This window comes from Rhipicephalus microplus, unplaced genomic scaffold (genome assembly GCF_043290135.1).
Source record: "Rhipicephalus microplus isolate Deutch F79 unplaced genomic scaffold, USDA_Rmic scaffold_20, whole genome shotgun sequence".
NCBI lineage: Eukaryota > Metazoa > Arthropoda > Arachnida > Ixodida > Ixodidae > Rhipicephalus > Rhipicephalus microplus.
This window is the reverse complement of record NW_027464593.1, coordinates 6,235,931-6,263,342: the sequence shown is the minus strand read 5'-3', so window position 1 is coordinate 6,263,342 and position 27,412 is coordinate 6,235,931. Positions and strand designations below refer to the sequence as shown.

Below are 27,412 nucleotides of genomic sequence, written 5' to 3'. Positions count from 1 at the left end.
GTACAAAGAAGTGACAACATGCCAGGTGCATCGATATATGTTACACGAAAATGAGGAATAATGTAGGTCTGCAGCACAAATACAATTATAAAAGCAGCCCTCATTGGTCTCCTCAAGATACAATGTTGTGGATTCAAACACTCTTGCTCAGTTTTGTCTCAAAAGGGACAGTTTCTCAGCACTGCCACTGTTCAAATCAGCGTGCCATCATGAATAAGACGTGGTCTAAAAGGATCTTCGATTTGCTACGCCCCCTGTAAATGTGACCTCGACTTCACTTCCTCTCAGTATCAGAACTAGCTGACTGCCAGAACTCCGAAAAGACAAGAGGCCCGTAGTTGGTGATCCCAACAGAATTCCATCTTAACTTCATCCCAGCTCCAGTTAATTGCTTCCACAGCATTTGTGTTTTTCGGGGTGCTACTCTAGACATTTGCTACATATTCTTGAATATTTTGTATATTCTCTTTCAAATAATGCTGCAATGGGAACCTATGATGTACTTGAATAAATAAATATGTAAACTGAGAAATTCTTCTTTATTGTTGAAAGCATTAAATTTTAATCTCTGACTGGCATCAACGGGGCCAAATATTAAAGGGTACAGCAATGCACCGCAGATTAAGAAGATTAACACACATACAAGCCAGCCAACGTGAATTAACATACTGCGCTAAAAGGGCCCCCCAACACCAAAACTGCAACCTGAACATGTTTGAATTGGTTGTTCTGTACACGTGGGCAATTCTGGCAGATCATCAGTAGTGAGCATTGCTTCTAAGGCAATGTTTAACACTAATGGCTTAGATTTAAAGTAAATACGAGTGCCCACACGAGTTGGCAGCACCTCACAACATTATGTTTCCCAATAAATGCGAGTATTGTCAATGTCGCGGAAGATTCACGAGGTGCACACAATTTGCTCACTGGCACCAGACAAGCGGTATTGTTCCTCGCCCTCTCGCTTTCTTGTCGGGTCGCTCTTGAGGTGGTTCAGGCTGCTCACGCCAAAAATGTGTTTCCTGAGAGGACATGCAACAGGCCGAACTCTTACCAACGTACCCATATCGTTCTATTCTTTTAGCCTTGTGGGGCCACGATTTGAAAACGCTGTCAACGTCACCAAAGCTTGAGCACATGTAGGTGTCCACGGTGTTGTCAAGGTATCGAAAGATAGCTTTTACCGTGGGCTCTTCGCCTATCACATTATGTTTTGAAGGTGAAACAAATTAATTTCCACTTGCGGTCTCAGGCGCTCCCCTTTTGTGGGACACTAATTTCTAACGTTTTAAGACAGGCGTTGCGAAGCGATGCTAAAACTGGTTGCAACATATGACACTAGCATTATTAATACAATTTGTTCAAGAATTTGCAATTCATTGTTGGCATTATCGAACACAAGGCTACAAAATACAGCAAAATTTCACAAGCAAGAATTTCACTGTCACGGGGTCTTAAAATTTGAACACTATCCGTCAACACCTTGCCCCAGTGACATTTATTTATACCAAAACAAAAAAGGGCTTGCCGGTAGGCAGGAAGGCAACACCACTACTAGATGCACTGCACATTCCAGAAGCCATGCACTTACCTCTTGTAGAGAGTCCAGCTCAGACTGCAAATCGAGGAGGTCATCCACTGTGGGAGTCTTGCTGTCCGCAGAGGAGGCGGGCTCACCGCAGCTCTCAGCCTACACACCATGCACAGCCCGCATGCACAACTACGCACTTAACAAACATGCAACGTCATCCCTCATCATCCACTACTACTTTGAATCGCACAAACAATACACCAGCATGCACAAAATGCCAATGCGTGGGGGGAGGGAAGAGGGGAGCAAAAAAAACTGAAATCATAAAATTGCAATGGTGGCAACAACACATAAACACTGCCACTAGCATCTATGGGAGAGGCAAGCACGTCAGTTCAACTGCTGCAGTATACGTGTAGTACAGCATAGCCACCTTATAACGTAAGGAGCCGGAGTCTCAAATTTCCGCACTGTATGTGGTACCGCACTACAACCAAACCAATATTTTTCAAAGGCTGCCCATGTGCAAAATATGACCAAGAGACAGCCGTGCGATTCTGACTATACGAAAATGCAACTGGGACATAAGTTTGCATCCACTTAAATTTGAAAATCTTGAATGGTTAGCATCCGTGGACTTGTGGTGCTGACATAACAAACATAGAAAAAAAAGTGCATTGAAATGAAACGATGCCAAATAACTATGGCAATTGAAGGCTATGGCAACATTTGGCATTGTAACTATGGCAACATTTGGCCCACCACACAATTCAACTAATGGCATCTTCAGCTGGCCGCACTGGTGGAGTTTTCTGTACACTCGTGCGGAGTCGTACGTTCGTCTGGGCACTACGCATGCGGTGCCGCTTGATCGACTGGGCCAGCCACGACATGAGCGCACGCCACAGCGTAGGTCGACAGTGGAGCGTGGTGCAATTCTATCGGCCAGCGTGCGCTGGCAGATGACGCGGTGACGTTCCATTATTTCAAGTGTACTTTACAGCTCACGCTGCTGCAGAGCATGGCCGGACGGCACGGAAAACGTGCGTGAGCTTACATCGTCCGACCGTACTCGCACAAGGATACTCTTGCTGCCAGGATTTCTCAGGGCACCGAAGGAGATACGAAATGTTTCGTAACCCTCATCGAGTTGGTACAGAACTTATGCAGCACAACCGCCTGGAGAACAGACGCACACCCACTGGACATGTAGTGTCTCGCCAGTGTCTCTCATTGTTTGGTTTTCTGTTGTTTGCTCTCTTATTATCAGTACAAACAGGACGCTAGAAATTGTCATCTGCTGAATGGCATCTCTCACCAACAGTGCTGCTGTAGCGGAAACGAGCTTTGTGGTTCACATGTTCGTCTGGCCGGTAGCGAGGTGCGACACTCAGGTGGCATTGGCATAACTTCCCTTCCGCTGTCTCAGTGCCAGTGCACTTCAGCCGAAGATGCCATAGGTCTTTTATAGTGGGAACTAGATCAGAGGAAAACCAACATTACAACTGTCTACATTGCATCACAGCAAAACTGAAAGTTGAGAAAAACAAAAGGAAAGAAGGCTACGGACGTTATATTTAGCTCACGCTGGGCAAAATAAAAGGTGACCACAGCCATGCTACCAATAGGCAAAATGCTGGACTAGTCATACTACTGTCTTAGTAAGGGCAAATGCCAAGGGAGCAAGGATTCGATGACTGTAGCAAAGAATGCATCGTCGGGTAGGACAAAGAATGCATTAAGCCCCAATAAACAGCAACAAAGCTCAAAAGTGAGCAGTCACTTTACCTTTACCCTCGCTCAGCAGTACGGAAATAACAATCTCACAAACTAGCCGCAAAGCCACACATTCTCAAACAAGCATCGACTCAAACTTTGTCCTTCTTTAAATTAGTTGAGTACAGCACCTCCACTCAACTGAAAATGATGCCGGGCTTCACAAGAATCACTGCTCATATCACTCCCACGCACTGCTTGTTTCTGCCACCAGGCGACACTGCTGTCAACATCCGAGAGTTGAGGTGCAGCGTTGAGTGGAGGAATGTTTTGGAATACGGCGATAAGAATGCTTCGCCAGTAGTACAATCTTCCACACAATCTATAATAGAATGTTCACTCTTGCCGCACGTGAATTATCGAGGCTAACGTTAACATAGCAAATGGGGAGCTTGACTAATCACATACAGTTACGACAAGCATTCTGTTATAGAATGTGTACAATATCACACCCTCGATCTGTTTGTGTGACCTTTTCAACAGTGCACTGGTATTAATAATAATACAGTAGACTTGTGAAACGAAACCTGACAGGGCCTGGGAAGTAGGTTTTAGTTGACGGGAGTTCCGTTTACCACGAGATGAACAGAGCTACAATATTCAAGTATGAAGCCATTCATATCAAAGATCCAGTAAACAGGCTCCCACATTTTTTTTTCACACACACCAAAACAAGCTCGCCAATGCATACAGTACACCGCGGTGATCATATTTGCCGAATATTACAGCGCTGTGTGCCGCTCGAACCCTCCATCTCAAAACACAATCCGGTGCCTGTTTCTCTCGCTTGACCAATCACCCTCGTATGTGCAGTCTGACAAAAGCTTGCCAACGGGCAACCCTACACACCTCTGAGCTCGTCGATTGGTTCTTTGCCTTACGAAACAGAGCCTTGGCCTTGTGGCGATGCAGTTTCAGCCACGCAGTCTGCATTTTCATTTTTCTGTGTTGCCCTCTACTGTTTCGTAGAAGCCAAGACTTTGGGAGAAGTGGTATTGCCAGAATGAAAGCCTCCGAGATGAAGAAGCATCTCACTACATTACCGCAAGGAGAAAATTGCTCTTGGCCTCGTATTTCCTGCCAGTATGACACAGGCTCATGTGAACGAAGCCCTGCTCAGTCGTTGGTTGCGGGCTGATGACATGTCACGGACATCGTGCCAAGTTGCCGAAGAGGGCGGAGTCGTTACGACGAGCTGCACCTTCGTGGAGAAGGGTGGCAAGTGGCAGCGCAAAAATTTTAAACCAGTTGAAACGGATGTTGTAACCCCTGTAACTTCCTTGTTATAGCACGTATTCGCATAATCTTTGAGGCAGCATAATCCCATAGCAAAGGCGCACCTAAAGCTTTTCGACTTCGATGTTGTTTACTGGCCCTTTAAAGGCACCTATTATATTTGAGCGACTTCCATTTTCTGAGGGTCTACTGTAGTGTGGCCATCTAAGACTGAATCTGGTGACTCAGACGCATACACGAGGAACGTTGGACATGCGTCGTGAATTTCCAGTATGTGCCTGTGTCACTGCTGGGCGACACCCCGACAACCCATTTGAGGCTCTGCTCACCTGAGGACTGCAGATCACCTCCTGTGCCTCCCCGCGATTGTTGAAGTCCGTGGGGGGCTTCCATTCCTGCAGCTGCTGCCGCTGCTCAAGCTGTGCCTGACGCAGCTCGTGCTGCTTCATCTCCAGCACCACCTGGAAGAGGTCACGCAGCGCCACCACCAGCTGGGATGCCTGCATAAATTTCAACTTTATAGCGAATCTCTCTCCAGCTTATGCTTACAAAATTCACGATTCCCATTTCCCGAGTCGCTGCCGCCCTTGACTATGCCTCCTTTTCCATAACAATCCCTTCGGCTGTGTTGCGACTCTGGACAGCATCTTAGACAGTCTATGTTGACAGCTCAAAAGGCAGCATGAACCCTTGCCGTAAGAACAGACTAACACATGTATGTGACCCAACACTGCTTTACGTCAACGACAGAAAAGTAAGGAAGCCAAAAAGAATTTCTTTACTTTTGCGTTCCAAGTCTACCAAGAACTTAGCATGGCTTACAACAAGTGCATAAAAACGACACCATAGCAGTAAGATTCCCACTATCAGAGCATTTCACTCGGCCGCCACCTTTGTTTGAGCAGCAAAGTAGCCTGCGTCATATTTGTCCCCAATGATGTCTTCACAAGACTGTCTACTTTCCTAGTTATTTGACAATTAAATAAAGCAGCTATGATGGCCACTGTCCACATAGCTGCAGGGCTCGTTCAGAATATCTGACTGAAAATTTAAGGAGCTTTCAAGGATTTCAAGGATGAAAAACCACAAAATTCAAGGAGTGTTAGCAAAACTTTATTTGCTTGCAAGACTTATGGAAGCAGCGTAGTTTTTGCGTGGATTTCTTTTTCCACAGAAGCTATCTTAAGCTCCTTTTTTTTTTAGCAGTTCGACAAAAGCTGTTTGCTTCGACTAAGTAGGTAAAGTCGTTTTTTGCTTCAGCTTCTTCCGAAAGATGGTCCGCAGATTCCAGCAGGCACTTGAAAGTTTTTTGAAGCTTTGACTTCCTTCCGTGCATCTTATCAAGCTCTCGCTCAAGCTCTTTTCCATTTGAAGCTGCCTGTCGTGACAGTGCTTGTCTCTTTTGTTCGTCTAGATATGCAGCGAGCGTGCCTATGCCGGGCTTGGAGCGCTGACGCCTTCAACTCTTTTGAAATCGAAACGTTCAGCAAGCCACCATGGCTTTTCACAGCCTCGCAGGTAATTCGTTGAAAAATGTACGACAGCTCTGCGAAATTCTCGACCGCAACCTGCTTGTTGATGCTGAAGCCTCTTTCCACTGAGGCCTGCCCATGGCTCAGGAGGAGGACTAGTTTCAACACAGCCCATAACTGTGAGAATGGAGCATTGTGCTTCAGCAGCCCCACGAAAAAACTGTCAAAATGTTCATGATCTTTTTCATAGTTTTGTAGTTCATGATGTTTTTTTAGACAAAACTGAATATACTGTGCATGTGCACACAATGTCGCGTTTGAGCTCAGAGAGAAGCCTGCTGTCGATTAGACAGTTAAGCACACTTTTTAGCTTTCCAAGGCGCCTGTTTCTGTTTTGGACATCTCAGTAGGGTCGAAACATGACAACCCACGAATGACAGTGTGCCTCAGGGGACTTCTCTCCGTGACTTTCAGGATCTTGTTCAATGGGAACTTCCGGCGCTCGTACCTAAACTCGAGAGTACACTTGGCGCTTGCTTTGCAGAATTTCACAATCTTCTCAGCTGCACGCCCAACATCCAGCTTTAACTTCTGCATAAACGGCAGCATCTTCAACATCAATTCGCAGCAGCTTCGTGATTCTAGTGGCTTCTGTCATTACAGAGCACTTCACGGACCTTGACAGAAGGCTCCTCAAAACACTTTCAAGTTCTTTTGCCAGCAAAAACATCTTAGGAGAATAGCTCTGAAAAACAGTCAGGAAAGGCTGCACACACAACCATGAAAGCATTCAGGGAAAAGTTCAGTTTTGCAAGTGTAAGCTGGTCATTTAGAAAAGCACTGACGTTTTCATATGCTCTGCATTTTGGCACAGGCAGCCTGCGGCCACTCGCTGCTTCAGTGTATTGCTTCCAGGGTCCCATGTGACCAGGGCTCTCCCCAGTACGGGCACGTTCTCGATCCAACGGTGAGATACAAAAGGAAGTGGAAACACAGTGCTCCCTGTCTCCTGAATAAAATCTTCTCACCTGGTCGGTGCATCATGAAAGAGTGAGAATAAACTGGACAAATATGTGTCAACTGACCAGCCCATTGCATGAATTCCAGCTTTGTAGGCATTATGCACTGTGTGAAGGCCACACGCTCCAATATCCAAACACTGAACTTGAAAGTAATTTTCCATGTGCTGCTGGAACTTGTGTAAAAGGCTCCAGTTAACACTGAGGCCATCCATGGAAAACTGAAGAATTTTGCTCATTGGAACGGATGCCAGCACTTCCGTCAAATTCTTCATGAGGTCGTCCGCTGTGCTGTGGCCCAGGAATAGCAATGTCACATACCTTGTTGTCATCTCAGTATTGTTCCACAGTATCACGTGAATATCAAGCTGTTTATTTTGCAGAGATTCGTTTAATGTTTCTTCAAGAGGACAACAAAATGTTCAGATTTCTCTATCTGAACACAGACCATGGCCTGCGGTGTACGTGCATTTTTTATTATGTTTTTTTTTTTTGCAGAACAAGTGAAGCTTCTTGCGATATCACTGTCCACAAACATCTTTCGGAACAACTCGGAAAGTGATCCGCTGGAGCTGTATCAGTAGGGAGATGATTTAGACTTAACCAAAAGTTTTGAAGGAACCCGACGTTTCGAAACCGACTTGGTTCTTTCCTCAGGGGTGACTGCGGAGCTACGTAGCAGCGGCGTCTTCAAAGCACTCGCGGGGCGGATAATGACCCCCCTCTCTCACTTTCGTTTTGCCGTGGAGAGCAGTCCATGTGTATACACTGGGGGAAGGGTTCCGAGAGAGCAATTGATGTTATGCACTGTCCCCTGTATGTGCCACAACTCGAGTAATAACCTTCTCCTCCAGTTTGGCCCGCTTTCAAGGATGGCCATTGCTTTGAAATTTAACCGGTGATCTAATGTCTCAGCATGTTCGGCGACTGCGCTGCGCTCTTTGTAGAGCTTCAGCACATCGTTGGTGTGTTGCTTCACTCGTTCCAGTAGGTTTTGCTGCTGAAAGCAACACGCCAACATGCCAACTAGAACGCACCTTGTTATTATAATAGACCACAGATTATTTGCCTTATGCAAGATGGCATTTAACCAGAAATACTAGAGACTAAAACCAACTGTACCACAAAGATCAAGGAGAGGACTTTTGATGAAGTCACCACTTCTTCAGTTTCCTTGGCATACACATAGAATTTGCACAGGGCAGCTATTCTCATACTTCCCATACAATGGACATGTCTATTTTGATGGAGCTCATTCAGTTACTCGAGAAAGTAGCAAGTTGTCATGTCATTGCGCTCTCTGACCACCTGCACCTCATGGCACACACCCAGCATTTGAAGAAAGAAAGTGAATGAAGCAGAGTCCCAGAACTCTTGAACAAACTTGAAAGGTTTGTCCTAGCATATGAGTTTGTCCCAGATGCTCACGAATGGTGCAGAGAACGTGCACCTACCCTTAGAGGTGCTGCGGTAAAATGGGACGCCGAGCTAACGTGGACACAGAAATGGAATCAGTGCAAGGCCTTCAAAATTTTCGAGGCCAAGAGCATATCTCGGGAGGATGAGTTCACAGCATCAAAGCGAATTTCTTTCCTTTTATTTTTGTTGAGAGTTGTGAAAGCTCTGAGGCATTGTGATTTTGCGAAAGAAGAACCAGAAACCTAGGGTGCACAGCTCGTCGAGCTCCAGCGCAATCAGCATTAGTCCAAATGAACAGCTTGAGAGCGGCTCACTAGACCTTGGAATGACCTTTCATACTCTTTCGCATGAGCAGGACAATCAGAACTCACCGCCTTCTCGGTCTTGATGCCAATAAAGCGATGGCAGCCATCTTGCGTCATGCAGACGTAGCCGAACGCCCGAGCGTCGCTGGCGTCTTGAGAGATGAACGAGATACGGTGCACGGGGTGGTGGAACACCAGCTCCTGCGGAATGCACGGTATTCAAGTTATTGAGGCAAACAAGAGGTGCATACTAGCATAAGGTCATGAGTGCTATGAAAGCCTATTTGATTGTACTTATTCAATACAGTCTGCAGACCCCTTCTTTTTAAACAACTTCTGATCGGTAATACAAGCAACAATAATTTATTCATCAACTTATTATCTTACTCTCAGGGCCCAATGGGCATTGGGAAGGGTTGAGGTGGATACTGACCTAGTTGCAACAATCGTAAATAAAACAAAAAATATACATTCAAGCATAACAAAGAAATGATAAAATATGAGTCACCTGTAACGACATTAACAAAATGGTGAAGTTTTACTAATTTCCAAAAGTGATTGGTTACAGTAGTTTTAAATGATGCTGCATTGGCTAAGGTTATCTCGAAGAGCAAGGAACCCCACTCAATAGCTCAGCGAAAATTCTGGTATTGACGTCGTTGGATATGAGAAGAAAATCGAGAGAGATGCAAATAAATCAAATAATTTATGCCTTAGATTGGAGGGAAAAATCAAACCCAGGCCCTCTGTATGGTAAACAGGTGTTTTACCACAGAGCTATCCCACTGTCTGAAAGTGCTTTTGAAAAAATATATACCGTATTTACTCGATTCTACCGCGCCCTCGATTGTAACGCGCACCCGATTTCCACGACGAAGAAAAAAAAAACATAAGACATCGATTGCAACACGCACCCATTTTTCTCGCTGGCCCGCACGATCACACCACTCGAAAAAACGACTCCTTTCGGGAGCGTGTTCCACTTAAATATAAGGTACGGCGAAGCTTGTGCCCATCTGACGTGTAACAGAGCATTGCCATCACTGTAGTTTTACCGTGGACCGATGTCAGCACGCGAACTTGCTTCGCCCCCTTCTTCTCGACAGTTGTGGTGCCAGGCATGTCGAAGTAAAGAGGCGTCTGACCGGCATTCCCGATTTGCCCAAGCAGGTAGCCGTTGTTGTGCCGCAAGTTTAGGACGAACCTCTGAAAACTGTGAAGCTTTTCATCGTACTCCTTCACAAAACTTTTCGCATATGCCCGTTCCCCTTCGGAGGGAAAAGCCTTTCCTCTTCATAAAGTTAGTTAGCCAGCAACTGCTTGCTTTAAACTGGCTCCGAATTAGACCTTTTTCTAAGGCTAATTGCATAGCCCGCACTTGGAGCAGTTCTGTCGTCACGGGCCGCTGTGCCGCTCGCTGCTCAAGCACATGCTCGCCGAGCAGCTCTTTATTTGTGGGCGAAACCGACCTTGCTGTGGTCCATTGAAGCCTTTGCGTGAAGCTTTGCTGTCGACAATCTTCTGCTTTTGTTTCCGCCAGTCCCGCACGCACGTTTCGGGAACTCCTAACGACCGCGATGCAGCCCGATTTACGTCCGTTTCGGCACATGCGATGACTTTTCTTTTAAAAGCGGCACCGTGGTGCACTTGTCGAGTTTTTGGAGTCGGCCCTTCCATGCCGTCAATGCTAATGCACACCAAGATGACGAACTCCTCAGCACACGTACGAAGTGCCGCACATGGGAAACACATAAGCAGAAATGGCCGACGCGCCATGCCGACGCATGTAGGGGGCGGCCATTTCGGAATGTCGATGGCAATAAAATGACCGTAATCATTTTTTTTTTTTCATACTCGATTCTAATGCGCATGCGATTTATGAACTCCCTTAACCGGAAAAAAGGTGCGCGTTAGATTCGAGTAATTACGGTATATGTATACGACTGTTATGTAGTGGACGGGGTTTCATTAATACAGTACAAGTACAATTGCGTGGGAAAAGTGTAGAATCGTGCCAAGTGTCAAAACACGTGAACTGCACAAGTAATAGGTGTTTTAAAAGCCCACTAATTACAAAACAATCACGATCAGACATATTTATTCATCGTCAGCTGCAAAAAATATCAACAGAGTGAGCAGCTGCGTAGGCTTGCATGTTGCCTTACACACGTAGTGGGCCTTTCGCTGATTCACAAAAGAAAGAATTATGGCGCTGTGGACACTCAACAAGTGTGGAAAATGCAACGAAACATTTGTAATCGGAGTTTTTCTGTCTGCAGCGAATATGAAGTCGTATGCTCACATGCTGCAAACAGTGAGCGCGCGGGCGCAATGAGAGTGTTTGAGCGCAATGGTTTATTGCGCGTGCGTGAACTCCACGCGCATGCACCATGGCTCGGCTTGGTCCACTTGCGGCCACGCCAGCAGCGCCGCCTTTCATCATGCTACTCCTTTTAAGTCGCAAGCAGCGCAAAATCGGGCGAGGCTAGATAATAACATACACTCCAATTTGGAGGACTGGCACACACAACAGCATCAGACTACACGACCACGTTCAGCAAAGTGATCGACTCCATGTACCGTAATCCAGCTTCTAGGCTATTCTACTAGGCTATGCAACAAGGCAGATTTTGATAACTTTAAGCATCATTAAAAATTGCAAATCCAAGTCACCACGCAAAAATAATGCATTCTCTTTTCATATCTACTGCAGTCTAATAGCATGTTCTCGCCCATTGTCAGTCCGTTCAAGTTTTTTTGGGAATCAACTACTTCATCAAGAACACTAAATTCATGTTAAGCACTCTGGTACCAGTGAATGTGGAAATAAAACAGCATATGGTCAAACCCCTTCATAAGAGACAGTGATATAACAGACAAATGCGTATAAGAGACACCAACCTGCCAACAGTAAAATACGGGTAGATAAAAAAATGCATATGAGGTACCCAGCTTATAATAAAATTCTCCTATGTATAATAGACAAGAATTGTTGCCCAGAGCATGCATTTTGTAAAGAGGTTTAACTGTAGTACAACTTATAAATATGTTCAAAGTGCAATATGTTGCACTTTAGTTTTCGACGTCGAATCTGAACATCAATAATGCAGAAATGTCTCATTATTCAGACAGTTTTACAACATTGCGATTCGCCTGACAGACAACGTGTAAAACTGATTCAAATGTTCTGCCAAAACACAGCATACAATGTGACAACTTTGACTACAGCTTTGTGACTGGTAGCTACCGATGATGTAATGCAAATAGCAATATTGAAGTTTTCATGCAATGCCAGCCCCGTTTCAAAACACGTGAACTCTACACCGACCAATCTAAAAAACTTTCGCTGTGTCCGAGGCTGAGAACTGATCAAGCTACACTAATAAGTCATAGAAGATGCATAGGCACTATTTATCATGCAACTTTCACTCTGCACGTCCGGCATTAGTAAAGTGTAAAATGGTCCCTAAAACGGCTTGCTGTAAATTAGCCATGCCGTTAGTCTACCTCTACACTTAATTATTCGCATTGCACAACTACACTTAACTATTGGCAATGTTTGTGAATCAATTAACTAACCTTAGGACACTTGCGATTATTCACATTGCATTAGGCTACACAATCTGCATCAGCAGAGCTAACCGAAAATAAAAGTTATCCACTCTAAAGCAGTCCTTTTCCGCCTCAACTTCTTCACTGAACACTAAGCCTCGTGCTCAGTGATCCTCCACCAATCTACTGTTGATGATAAAGACCGACCTCCTCCGCAGCTGTCTGGTTCATCCCACAAAAGCAACTAACTTTTTTTTTCCCCCACAAACTAAGACAATTAGAATTACAGCGTGGGTGACTTTTCAAAATAAAGCAAATGCAGAGAGCAGTAGTTGAAGCTCAGTGAGGCAAGGCACTAGGGTTTGTATGGATGTGCACATTTCAAACAGCATAATGAATCGTAAACTTTACTCGGAACACTTAACTTCTTAACTTAATTATCCAAAGGATTCATGCTTCCACATCAATAGGTTTATGAAATATGGTTAAAATCCTATGTGCCCCTTTGAGCAGCTGCATAAGATTGTTCAAGCATTTTGACAAGGCCCCAACCTTATTCTCAAGGTCTGCATACAATCAGGGCAGCAAAAGAAGTGGCAGACAATTACCCTCGTGAAACAGTATGTGACCATTCCTCCCCCCCCCCCCTTTCTTAATCTCAGCATGAATGTCACCTGTGTTGTTTGAAATCAGATTGCAACGCATGTTGTGGCTACTTTAGTTGTAGGAACCACTTAACAATGGTCGAAATGCAATTCAGTGCTTTGTAAGGTCTTCAACTCAATTTCATGCCCCCTATTCAACGTCCACTACTGACTGATCCTCTTTGCAATGCAGCCAGAACAAAAAATGTCGAAATAAATAAGGCAAGAAAATGCGTTGCCACTAAATGTGCTCATAAACAGTTCGACAAGTGGGGCAAGTTCATGTGGGGCAAGTTCATGTGCAGCAAGGCATTGACAGACTAGGCCCACATTCCTGGACTACCACTTCGAAAAACACATTCACTCGTGTAACATTAAGATGTGCGTATCATCGACCCCATCAACGAGCTGTTTCGGCAGTGTGATAAGGCAAGGTAGTGTGCTGGGCACAGTGCCAGGAATGCCCTGGCCGATACACAATGAACTGTCCTACACAACTTCTATAAAATTTACGTCATCCTTCAAAGTGCAGATCTTGGGGAAAAGTACAGCCCACATATCCTTCCCGCCAACAACAATAAAGCTACTTATTTTTTAACAATTTTGGCATTCCAGACTTCCAAGTATAAAGGTTTTGCAGCAGCCCCCTAGAGTCCGAGTTATTTGCTGGTGACAGTATGTCTCGTGTGTGCTTTTGAACCCAGTGATTAGGTACTGGATAGAGCACTACGTGACTAGAAGATTCCAGTCACGCATTGACTTGCACTGACCCCAGTCTTGTCATCGCGGATCTTGATCCCTTGAAGAGAGACGGTCAGCTGAACCCTTTGCTTGTGCTCCCCAGATGAACGCACAACCATCTGCAAAATATGTAGAGACATACCTCACATGCAAAATTCAGTCATGCAACCGGTTAAGAAGTGATTCACTGCAAAAAATACAAGATAGATTGTATTTTTAAAAATCAGTCCCTTTTTTTTTTGCACTTCTTATATTTCGCACACTTTACTTGTTTAGTATGTACCCAAAAGTCCACCACAGAGCACAGTTGAACCCCTTCCTAATAGACATGCACCGAGGAGAGAAATTTTGTTTTTTTTATGAAGTGTCTTTTATAAGCAGGGTACAGCATTTGCATCTTTTTATCAACCAATATCTCAAAGTAGGCTTACTGGTGTCTTTTAAACCGATTTTTTTTTATATCCGTGTCTCTTAGAAGGGATTCGACTGCCATTTCAAGCTCTCTATAGATAACTATACACAAGATTGAAGCTCACTCATGCTTGGAACCAGCAAAATTCTGTCTAAGCTAAAAGTCCAGCTACTCACAAGAGCAACTAAAGCTTGCGAACACGCATCACGCCTGCTTCTGTCTAAAACAAAAACACAAAAACAACACAAATTTGCACACCCTGGACTTACAACCAAGGCAGGAGTGGCACAAAATATACACTCATAAGTAACACTTAACAGTCACACCCAGGACTAGACTTGTAAGAACAAGTCGCACCGACATTGCCAGGGAGGACGTGGCTCTTAAAAAAAACTATTTTACATTACTTGAGTGAAGTGAATGGCAATTACTAAACATATTCAGTTTCTTTTGCAGATTGCAATAAATAGATTTTTATTAATATTATTTGCTATTATGCACCCCGAAACCACGTTATGATTATGAAAGACACAGCAGTGGAGGGTTCCAGAAATTTCGACTATATGGCATTCCTTAAAATGCACCGACATCGCACAGTACACAATCCGCTAGCATTCTGCCCCCCCTCGAAATGCAACTACCGTGGCCAGGATCAAACCTGTGACCTTCGCTAAGAGGATTTTTAGTAGCTTTATTAGAACTAAACATTTAGAATTTTTAAACATGATTTTAGTAGAGTCATGCAATTAGTAAAATTTTGGGTGCAGAGTGAGTTTGAATGTTTAAGTGTGAGTGCGAATCTAATCAAACATTTTTCAAGTGTCTCTCAAATATTTCTAAATATCTTTTTTAGAAGCGAAATAGCAGAAAATAAGTGACAGAGAATTCCTAGGCATATGCTTGTGAGATAGCAACATGAGGCCGTATTGTATTTATGTAAATGATTTGGTGACACCAAAGTGTTGCTGACCACACTTTGCGCATGAAAGGCAACGATGCTATTTCATCAGGCTCTTCTCTTTCAATTTCTGTGGAAACCCAGTTGATGTAGCATACAAGGTCATGCTCCCTTCTAATTGGCAGTTACGAATCTGTTGCGCAGATGCCTGTGTAAGAACATTTGAAATTTTCGATGCTAAAAATACAATTTTTCAAACTTCAATTTTTCAGTGTACAATTTTTCAAACTTCCTGCCCCAAGTTCAGGTCCAAAATGGCATTACTTGAGCCCCCACTTCAGCGACATCTATCGTCTCCAAGTTGGAACTAGCGTTTTCTTCAATCAATTACATTATTGATAGGCCTGTGTGAATAGTGAATTTTACGTTCGAAGTGAATAGTACATATGACATACAAAAAAATGGTCATATTTATCATGACCTCACTAACCTGCACAATATTTTTTTACATTGAAATAAGACCTCCATGCAAATGCCTTTTTTTTTCTATTCAAGAGAAGTCGAAACAACTTTGAGTAGTAGTAGGATTTGACTTTCGGTAGGATGTAAGTCAAAGCCAGTAGAATACATAACATTTTAAAATTTATTATACTTTGAGCATATAAGCCATCATAACAAGCTTTCAAGCTTAATAAAACGATGAATTGATTTGAAGGTGCTATGTTCATTTAAAGGGTCCCTGCCACACTTTTTCAAGTAGGAATGCATTCACTAAAGAAGCCTGCTGCCTCAGGAATTCACCACCACTAAATCTTTAGACTCCATCCAGTACAAGCAGAGTAGCAAAGATTTGTCACACACTGCAATTGCATTCTCTTCTCGTCATGACGGTAAGGTGTTGGAAGCCAAGCAAAGAGGAATGGCACGGCGAAAGAAAATACATCACACGCACGTCGTGACCTTGAGCACCTTTTTTCTTTAAATACGCAACTTTCCAGTGTGATCACGCACGCACACATGGACACGTCGCGGTCTCCTGAACATGACGGCCGAGCGCGCCATCTTCAAATCAGCCAATGGCTGATGCAATGGCTGTGACGAGTGATTGTTGAGCTTGTGGTGTCATTTGCCGGGAGAAGAGAGCCATTGTCAGTTGGCTTTGATAATTTAATGTGAATTCTAGGCCACGTGCGGCGCTATAATATTTGGCTCGCATGTTGTCGGGAGCCTCTACAACAAATCGGCAGCGTTTTCTGACCATGCTCAAAAATTGTTGCAGGGCCCCTTTAAATTTTAAGAAGGGCTTTGCGGCAAAGCATATTTCCCCTGGATGGGTACCTTCACGGCTTGCATTCCGACACTGCAGTTTTAAACTATTTTAAAACTATTTTAAACTATTTTAAAAGCCGTTACATGCAGCCTAATATACACCTATTTATTTATTGCAAATGCTTCAAAATATTCCATAAATTCAATTTGAATCACAGCGAATTCGAATACTCCACTATTTTCTCGAATATCCGAAGCATTCGAATATTCCCACAAGCCTAATTATTGACCATAGAACCTGAAAGGAAGTTTTACTGTAATACAAGAAATGGGGAGAAGCATTTTGAAAATCTGAAGGAGCCATTGCCAATCGAGTGCCAACTGTATTCGTCTTCTCGAAGTTTGGTTACTTCAAATAGTGCAATTCCAGTGCAAACTGAATCAAATAGCAAACTCCATTAAGATATATTTGAAGTTTTGAATATTCACACCACACACCCTTACTTTTAAGCATATTTCTTATGGAGCTTTTCGGCAACTTCATTTTGTGCAACACAAGAACGAAGTATGTGGAAAGATTGCCAAAGAGTTTGTCTACCTGGTGATGATATGTATTTCCTCATAATAATGTTCACCAAATTATAATTCTTCGTAGTCATTACTAGTAGAAAGCAAAACTTTTTTCCCTATGTTCACAACTGTTTATATTGCATTGAAAGTTTCTTGAATACAATCACATCTGCCTCAGCAAGACCAACTACCTGGCGATATTTCCACATACTTTGCTTTCTGTCGGAAGAAATGAGGTTGCCAAAGAGCTCCAGAATATTCTAAATACAGATTTTAGAAATCAAATATCTACTATTTAAACTCAAATGACATAAATTCACATTGATCCCAATGGACTACCAGTCACACAGCAACAACAAGTCGGTGTGCTTGACTAGAAGCTTTCCAAAGTGCTCGTCAAGCCCTTTGAAAGTACAATGTGAGGCATGCCAGCGGAGCGGCTTAAAGCTCTTAACAGTTAATAACAGTAGTTGAAAACGTATATGCTCACAGGCAACTTTGTAACTGTGATATATCTCTCACATAACTTTGTAGGAACCTTCATCCATTTAGCCCACATTTTTTTATTTACAGTGTTGATGTTGTGCAATATTGCTCTGTTTGATATAGTAATTCCTGCAACAGTGATGGTTTTCCCCGTCTTTTTTTTTTTTTTTTTCTCTTTCGCTGTCACCGGCATATCAGTATGTCTTCAGGTTTCCCCCTCGAGACGTCACTGACGTACCTGTACGTTCTTCATTGTGGGTTCAAAAATTCGTGCAGAAGCGCAAAGCTGTCGTGATTTGGAGTTGTTAAACTGGTTGTGCCATCTGCAGAATACTCCAGGAACCACACATTTTCACCCTTTTCTGCGTCGGTACATATATTAAAGAGTAAGGGGCGACTGCACCCACCCTTCATAGCTGTGGGACATGGTCTCGTCACGCGCGCTACTCTCTTAAGGGGGCAGACTGGTCTTAGACATTTTTTGTTTGTTTCTTAAGTGATCTTGATAAACTGCACAGGATTATGCCATTTTTCCTGCTGATTTCAAATATTTAATTAGTATTCCTGTAACTCATCTTAATCCTGAGATAACTTACGCTCACCCCCTATTGTTTAAGGCCATCATAGATAAAAAGTGCTTTATGAAAAGTGATATTTAAGATATTCCAACATAGACTAATGACTATAGAGTGAAAGTATGCAAGAGTTTTTTTTGTTTGTTTTTAGGCTTTCTTGGTTATTTTGCAGCAAAATGAACTATCCATTTTCAAAAGCAGTTGGAATTGTATTACAACTTTGATGAGTAATTATTTAAAAGGCTTGTGCTCTAAATTCTGCTCCCATACTTGCATTCTACACACATACAGGTTTCCATTGCAAAAATAATTATTGTTGTCCCTGCCCTAGCTGCAGTGATATTGAGGCCTCTAAATTGAACTGTCGTAAATTTACTTTTTTGAAAAAAATTGAAAAAACTGAAAACACACAGCTTCTTAAAAAAGCAACAATCATGGTGCGCATGTTTTGCAATCCTCATAAAGGTGCTCATGGGGCCCATAAATTCATAGCAGAGCTTCTAACACAGGTGCCGGCCAATTATAAGGAAGCCTCGAAGTCAGTTCCCCATTTTTTTGTAGGCTCTGCATGTTAACAGCACCAAGAATCTAGACAGAATGACATGACAAAAAAATTACAGCAGAAAATAATACTCGAAAATTACCGCAGAAAATAAAAATACTTGCAGAAACCAAACACGTCAATTTTAAAAAATGAATCTTTTTGTCACTGTTTGGTCCCAAAGACACGTCTGCCCCCTTAAGCTGAGTGATCATGTGCTGCATGTGCACTTAGGTACAAGGGTTTCAAGGGTTGTTCTGCCATATCTTTTCAAGGTTGTTCCTTCATTTATTTTTTTTTTTTCAGCTCTATTGGCGTGTCTGGTACGGCACATCAAGATCATGGCCTTCGTTTCTTCTACATACCAACACCTAACTCGATCATTGCTTTCACTCAATGGCCACGGCCTCACTTGATGCTATTAACAGTAAATGAAGTTGTCATGTCCCCTTGTTCGATCATTGCTTTCACTCAATGGCCACGGCCCCACTTGATGCTATTAACAGTAAATGAAGTTGTCATGTCCCCTTGTTCATCCCTATCTGTCATCCTAACTTCACAATGTGTCGTTTCTTTGTACTTCAAGCTTCCCTAATATTCCTGAAACCTAATCAACATCGGGGTACGACATCACGGTCAAAAACAGCTGATAGTGAATGGATTATTGATGTCCATTTCACGCTCGTGTAACCATACCTACACCATAACAATAGCCTTCTTGGAAATCCAAATAAATAGATAAGTAAATGAATAAATAATGATTGGATGTGACCCTGATCCTATGCTTGGGTGCCCTGGTGCATCCCTATGCTTGACTGTGTTTTGTCATGTTGCCAAAGTGCATCTCAGAGGCCATGCAGAAAGATGCATGTACTTGAGATTTGCTCAGCCAGCTGTCGTCACAATGATCCGAGCTGTTCACAAAAAAACTATCTGCTCTTTCAATGAAGTTAATAAATTTTCACTTATCCTTCTCACAAATTACTGGCCCTTTTCTCAAGTAAACATATTTCCCGATATCGTGTGTATCCACTATAAATTTTAATTCAAACCAGAACCTTCAATTTCATAATTGTTTCATTTGTTAACGGACCTTTTCTGAATATCTGGAAAACGAGAGGCATGGGCTGCGGTAGAAGTGCTTGGAAGAGAAACAAGAGCGTCGCTCAAAGCGCAGGACAGTAATATTGATTGATATGTGGGGTTTAACGTCCCAAAACCACTAACAGCAGGACAGTAATATATAAAATAAACATGTAAACGGTGTGTATGACATCACACCCGCATCTTCCTAGTAATGATGCTTCTAGTAACAAACTGCTGTTTTTTGTGCTTCTCCCATTCATATAACATTCACGCGTGAGCAGAACAAGCAAGAGGCACTCATTCTAACCCTTACGTCACTTAGCAAAGATTGGAAGAGATGAGGACGAGCACGAGATGCCCACCTTGAGTCGTGTCATGGCATCTTGGCACATGCGGTCGCCCCGTGCCTCTGGCACCGGCTGGCTCCCGATGAGCTTGGCTCGAAACAGGAGCCCCTCCCCTTCGAACCGAAAGGGGTCGCCACCTTTGCCAGAGCTGCTGCTGCTACCTGCAACACAATACATTGCCAGAATCATATACTGTATGGCCAACTGGATAGGTGGGCAATTAAAACTGGTGATGGAACTAGCACAGTGTGAGCGATCAATAGTGCAATTAAGGTGCACTTATCCAACCAGCAGCCACAAGTGTCGTGCGGCTTGTCCCATTTATACAATCATTCCTCGTGCGTCAGCACCAGAGATGAAAACAAACACAAAAATTTTTGCAACACAGCATCCTCATTTGGAGACGCAACTTAATTTTGTCAAAGGTGAACATTTGGCAGACGTCTGCCTGGTTGGGATAGGAATCAGGCAATCAGAAAACTTCCACTGAAAACTCGAGGTTTCGAGGCCAGACAAGCTTTTTCCTCAGGGATGAGAAAGCCAAAGGTGTACGATGCCAAGTAAATTTACTTAAATTGCTATTTCTTAATTTTGCTGTTTCTTTGCACTAATGACAAAGAAGAGACCACACACACTGAGCTAATGGTAAATTGTTGTTGCCTGAACTTCCTTTATACCATTTCTAGTTGAAATATTTTGCTGCAGAAGGTAATTTTGGTGAAGTATACCATGTTTTTGAGATGCTGAACTTATGGCATTCAACACGAGCCTTGATATATTCTTAAAAATCTTTTCCAGCAGATAACTGATCCATATAAATTGAAAATTGACTGGCAGGTATAACTCAGTTTATGAAATTTAGCATGACTGTATAGCACTTTGATAGTTACTTTGTGATTACAAACAGTTGCTGTAAAATATACCATATTTCCACTCATTTTAAATGTGGTCTCGCGATCCTGAAATTATATAAATTTCATTCATTTATAAACAGTAAATCATAATGCATGTTGCAAAGATTCAAATTAACCTGACCTTTCGACATGTCAAGACAGCTGTCATCTCTTCATACAATGAGCAGCACATGTGAAACAGGAACTATAATGAGGCGTTTTAGAGTTGCACTCTTTTATAAAACAGGAGAAAGGTCACGACACGTTAAGTGGTAATGGCGGGACCAGCCTGAGTCGCCAGCCAACCAAACGTCGTCTTCTTCACCGACTGAGTCATACCCCCTGCCCTTCTGAGTAGCATTCATCTTCTTCACTACATTTTCCTCCCCTCCGGAAAAGAGCCATCCTGGCGACTCATGGGCAGGAGACAATAGAGGGATCGTAATATGGTTTTAGGCGGTCTATGTGGACGGTCTCACGTCCACGGCGTCGTTGATCATGGGGCTGTTCAAGCGGCTCCACGATGTAATTGACGGGTGAAGTTTGTTTAACCACACGGTAAGGTCCGTCATACTTGTACATCAGTTTCGTTGAGAGACCAGGGCTGGTTGAAGGGATGCGAAGCCAGACAAGGTCATCCGATGCATAAGAAGCCGGAGGCGTCGGGCTATCGCGGTGGTGTTTCTGGCGTTGCTGTTCAGCACTTGTGAAGGAGCGGGCAAGCTGACGACACTCTTCCGCGTATTTAGCAGCTTGTGACATCGTCGTCGACTCAGCAACATCCGGGTGGTAAGGAAGGATGGTGTCTAGCGTGCAAGAGGGCTCGCGACCATAAAGGAGGAAATATGGCGAGAAACCAGTGATTGTCTGGACAGCAGTATTATGCGCGTAGGTTACAAAAGGGAGAATACTGTCCCAATTGGTGTGATCGGTTGCGACGTACATCGACAGCATATCTCCTAATGTACGGTTGAATCTTTCTGTAATGCCATTTGTTTGAGGATGATACGCGGTGGTGGTGCGATGAATGACTTGGCATTCCTTGAGAAGCGATTCGACAGCGTCCGACAAAAACACACGCTCTCGGTCACTCAGGAGTTCACGTGGTGCACCATGATGTAAAATGATCTGATGCAGTATGAAACGACCGACGTCGCTGGCTGACGCAGAAGAAAGTGGTGAAGTTTCTGCGTAGCGCGTAAGGTGATCGATAGCGACGATTACCCAGCGATTTCCAGCCAGTGTAATCGGAAGAGGTCCATACAGATCAATACCAACACGGTCAAACGGTCGGGCAGGACAAGGTAAGGGTTGTAGTGGAGCTGGAGAAGTTGGAGTGGGATTCTTCCGGCGTTGACAAGCGAGACAGGAACGTACGTAGCGACGGACGAAGCGATACATTCCACGCCAGTAGTAGCGGTGGGACAGGCGGGTGTAGGTTTTTAACACTACAGCATGGGCGCATTGTGGGTCGGCGTGAAAGGAGGCGCATATGTCTGAGCGGAGACTTCTGGGAATGACTAGAAGCCATTGGCGTCCTTCGGAGAGATAATTACGTCTGTATAGCAAACCATCTCTGATAACGAAGTGCTGTATTTGACGGCGCATACCTCTAGGGATATTTTGCGAGGGAGTTCGATTCAACAAGTTGATAAGTGAAGCGATCCATGGATCTTTTCGTTGCTCCTGTCGCATGTCACTGACACTAAGTGCAGATACGTCGGGGGCAGGCGAAGACGGCGGCTTGTCACTACATCGTAGAGGTGATCGGGACAACGCGTCTGCGTCGGAATGTTTTCGGCCAGATCGGTAAACGACGTGGATGTCGTACTCTTGTAGCCGAAGCGCCCAACGGGCAAGCCGGCTGGTGGGATCTTTTAACGAGGAGAGCCAACATAATGTATGATGATCTGTAACCACGCTGAATGGGCGCCCGTAAAGATATGGTCGAAACTTGCCTATGGCCCATATGATGGCTAGACACTCTTTTTCGGTGACTGAATAGTTGGCTTCTGCTTTTGTGAGTGCACAGCTGGCGTAAGAGACGACGTACTCATCAAATCCAGGTTTACGCTGGGCGAGCACAGCACCGAGGCCAACTCCGCTAGCATCCGTGTGTATTTCCGTCGGGGCAAGAGGATCAAAATGTCGCAGTATAGGAGGTGACGTAAGAAGGTGGCGGAGTGTGGCAAATGCATCATCACAAGCTGACGACCAACTAGAAAGGTCTTTGTTGCCGGCAAGAAGGTCAGTCAAGGGCGATATGATGGAGGCGAAGTTGCGAATAAAACGACGAAAATATGAACATAAACCGAGGAAGCTGCGAAGTTCTTTTAAGGTCTTCGGCTTGGGAAATTCGGCAACGGCACGGAGTTTCGTCGGATCCGAAAGAATGCCATCTCTAGATACAACATGGCCCAAAATTAGGAGTTGTCGAGCGCCGAAGCAGCACTTCTTCAAGTTGAGCTGTAGACCGGCGGCGGTGAGGCAAGTAAGCACTGTCTCGAGCCGCTGAAGATGCGTTGAAAAGTCGCTTGAAAATATTACAACATCGTCTAAATAGCACAGACATGTCTGCCATTTCAGGCCACGGAGGATGTTGTCAATCATGCGCTCGAAAGTGGCAGGCGCATTGCAGAGCCCAAATGGCATGACGTTAAATTCATATAAGCCATCAGGGGTAACAAAAGCCGTCTTGGGGCGATCAGCCTCAGCCATGGGAACCTGCCAATAACCTGAACGCAGATCGAGTGACGAGAAGAACTCCGCGCCTTGTAAGCAGTCAAGGGCATCGTCTATGCGAGGTAGCGGGTAAACATCTTTGCGCGTGATCTTATTCAACCGGCGGTAGTCGACGCAGAATCTTATTGAGCCATCCTTTTTCTTGACTAGAACAACTGGGGAGGCCCACGGGCTATTAGAGGGCTCAATAACACCTCGCTTCAACATGTCGTCAACTTGTTCCGCGATTATGCGACGCTCAGATGCCGATACCCGATACGGACGCTGACGTAAAGGAGCGTGAAGGCCAGTGTCGATTTCGTGAGATACAGTGGAAGCACGGCCCAAAGTCAGTTGCTGGTGGTCGAAGCTGGCACGGAAGCGCTCGAGGAGGGCGATGATGTCGGTGCGCTGCTGGGCCGTAAGGTTGGGGTCGACGCAGCGCGAAATTGCGTCGGTGAATGATGGGGAAGAGGATGACGCGCAGCAATCAACAGCATCAATAGGTAGCGTAGTCGAGTGGTCAGGAACTACACGTGCACTCGAGGGATCAATGTCATCGGCAAAGCCCAGGCACTCTCCGCACAGTAACTTGGAAGGCGAGGGAAACGGATTTGATACATAAATTGCACTTGATGCTTCGTGAATATTCAGAACGGCGAAAGGAATCAGGAAGCACTTGCGGCGAACAGCGGTTTCAGAAGGCGTAAAAAGAACAGTTGAGCCACTATAGACGTCACAGGAAAGCGGAACTAGGGCGGACGAGAACGGGGGTATCGAAGTGTCGGCGGCAACGAAAACTTTTGCAGGTGAAAGGGACGAGTCGAGTGAAGCAGCGTCGCATAACGGCGCGAACTCCACTTCCGCGCGAGCACAGTCGATGACGGCATGATGAGTGCAGAGAAAGTCCCAGCCTAATATAATGTCATGGGAACACTGCGGGAGCACTACGAACTCGACGACATATATATTGTCAGCAATAACGACACGTGCTGTGCATGCAGCAAAAGGGTGAATTCGTTGCTCGCTCGCAGTGCTTAAAACGAAGTCGTGTAGAGGCATTGTGACTTTTTTTAGTCGACGGCAAAGTTTTTCAGTCATTACAGACACTGCGGCGCCAGTATCGACCAATGCAAAAACAGGTATACCTTCAACGGAGACAGCAACGACGTTGGACGGCGAAAAACAAGGTCTTGTGGAGTTCGAAAGATCCGCAGTTCTTGCCCCCGGAACCGCGGCTCCTAGTTTTCCTCAGGGACAGGGCGAGGTCGACGGAGCATAGGGGAAAGGGAACGGCGTTGAGGTGAAGGCGACCGGTGTCTGTTGAAGTTTCGGCGAGGTGAAAATGTGTCCATGGTGGTAGTCTCGCCATATACAGCCGGCTCCGGTCGTGGGGGTAAATCATAATTGTTGGGCCTGACGTCGTCACGCAGAAAAAACTCACGCCGTCGACAAAATCGTGCCACGTGACCCGCAATTCCACAGGCGAAGCATATGGGGCGGTTGTCTTGAGTGCGCCAAGGGTTCTGAAAGCGTCGAGGTGGTGGTCGGGAGAAAGGACGGGCAGCCTGGTACATAGGCTCAGTCGGTACGACAAAGGGACGCGTGGACGTAGGCGTTCGCGACAAAGAAACGTGGCCGTTCGCGACAGGTGGACGTCGGGTTCCATTCAGTGCTTCGGCATAGGTCAATGGAGCAGCCACAGGTGGTGCGTGAGCTGTTGGTAGCGCCTCGGGCACTTGCTCCTGGACTACTCGCTGTATTGATGGCGCTAAAGTAGATGGGGCACTTTCGGAGGTATAAGGCACGAGGGACAACTGACGTGCGACCTCCTCTCGTACAAATTGCTTGATCTCGAGAAGCAAAGTGGTGTGATCTATAGAGCCAGCCGACGTTAAAGCGGAGATGGTTGCACATGGCGCGGTAGCACGACGAGTGGTGTCACGCTGTTTCCAGAGCTCATCATAGCTCTGACACAGTTGGATCACTTCCGCTACCGTTTGCGGGCTTTTGGCGACAAGCATCTGAAATGCGTCGTCAGTCACGCCTTTCAAGATGTGTTTGATCTTCTCGGCTTCTGGCATGGCCGAGTTGACACGCCGGCAAAGGTCGACCACATCTTCGATATAACTGGTGTAATGCTCACCATTCTGCTGAGCCCTGGTACGCAAGCGCTGTTCGGCCCGTAGTTTGCGAAGTGCTGGACGGCCAAACAAGTCTGCAAACGCCGTTCGGAAGGCCAACCAGGTGGGGAGATCTCTCTCGTGATTACGGTACCACAGACTGGCGACGTCGGTCAAATAAAATTGGACGACAGTAAGCTTGTGTGCATCGTCCCACTTGTTGTGCTTGCTCACCCGGTCGTATTCGTCGAGCCAGTCTTCCGCGTCTTTGTCATCGGTTCCACTGAAGGTAGGTGGATCGCGTTGCCGAAAGGAGCCAAGACAGACAGGAGCTGCAGTAGTTGGAGCCGAGGCGGCCGCCTGCTGATCATCGTCCGTGGACATCGTAGCAACTGGAGGCAACGTACGGTTTCGCAGTTCCAGGATTAGGCGTTACCCAGCACCTCCACCAATTATAATGAGGCGTTTTAGAGTTGCACTCTTTTATAAAACAGGAGAGCGGTCACGACACGTTAAGTGGTAATGGCGGGACCAGCCTGAGTCGCCAGCCAACCAAACGTCGTCTCCTTCACCGACTGAGTCATACCCCCTGCCCTTCTGAGTAGCATTCATCTTCTTCACTACAGAACCATTTTCTATTCCTGTTCCAGTTATTGCACTGTTCATTGCATCCCGAATAAAAATGAAGCAGCCCATCAACACGTGTTATCTGCAGTCTGGTACAACATTACAAGTCAGCAGCATTTTATCCTCAAAGGCGGATGCACACAAGCATGAGTGCACACATAAGGCCAACCACGTAAGCCGCATGATTGGTAATCGCACCACGTGAGAACATCACTGAGCACATAAGCACGACTATTTCTTCAGTCAAAGAGACAATCAGCTATCAGCGGCTGTAAATTCTAGGCAGGCCTTCTCCCGACTAGATTTATATGAGCATACATTTTCCACCTCTGCCTTCCTTACAGGCGCTTTCATTTGAACCAAGCTTTTAAAGACACAATTTTTTTTCACCCAAACATGTTAAAAAAGTCATGAAATATCACCTATCTGCAATGTTGCACTGACCTGGGTACACAGGCGTATCAACCGGGGGGGGGGGGGGGGGGGGGGCAAGGGTGGCAATAGCCTTCCACCAAGAAGAGGTAGGGAGGCTGAGCCCCCCCACTTTTGACAGTGGTCAATGTTGGCTGCACGCTGGCAAAACCAACAACTAAGGCTAAATTTTCTTTGAACATAGTAATTGCTCGGTGATAATGTTATGAGGGAAAGAAAGTATTACGAAAAAATGTTACATATAATCAAATATGTACAATAATTCTGCTGTGAAGATTTTTCTTGAAGGTTCTTCGCGGTGCGGCCGCTTTAGGACCCCTTTGCGCTTTGTGCTGTAGCACTGCAGAGCATGATGATGATGATGATGTGTGGTGCTTTGTGGCGCAAGGGCCAATTGATGGCCAAAGAGCGCCATTTCGATGAGTACAGATGCGGACAATGATATGTTGCGTGGCTGTATAGGGGACTTAAAATTCCTCGCGATAATGCGGGTAAAAACATAAGTATTAAGATCATGACAGTGGCGTGATATGCATAGTAAAAAGGGTGACAAAGGTTTTGATAATAAAAGCATGTAAAAATAATTGGCGCTAGCACAAGTGCCTCATCAGTGCCCTTGTGTCCAAGGGCTGCGAGGCAAGTTCTTTTAAATATAGTCACTGCAGCAGCAACCTCTCTTGAGAGGTCACGCTACACAATGCTTGGGTATATTACATGAAAAAAAACCGACATCTCTT

At 44.9% G+C, this 27,412-nt stretch overlaps 1 protein-coding gene and 1 pseudogene across 5 annotated transcripts in view; both read right to left on the bottom strand.

Annotated features, from left to right (window-relative positions):
* LOC119182678 (uncharacterized) overlaps window positions 1–27,412 on the bottom strand; it is a 145,220-nt gene that overhangs the window by 33,615 nt on the left and 84,193 nt on the right. For 4 of the 5 annotated variants that reach the window (XM_075883709.1, XM_075883711.1, XM_075883710.1 and 1 more), the window contains exons 3-7: window positions 19,895–20,040; window positions 13,725–13,814; window positions 8,825–8,959; window positions 4,873–5,043; window positions 1,592–1,690 (exon numbers count right to left, since the gene is read on the bottom strand). In XM_075883709.1, coding sequence (XP_075739824.1) covers window positions 1,592–1,690; window positions 4,873–5,043; window positions 8,825–8,959; window positions 13,725–13,814; window positions 19,895–20,040 — 641 coding nt within the window. The remainder of the gene's footprint in view (window positions 1–1,591; window positions 1,691–4,872; window positions 5,044–8,824; window positions 8,960–13,724; window positions 13,815–19,894; window positions 20,041–27,412) is intronic. The other variant, XM_075883713.1, reaches the window with a different exon arrangement.
* Window positions 5,150–8,249, bottom strand: LOC142785256 (uncharacterized; annotated as a pseudogene).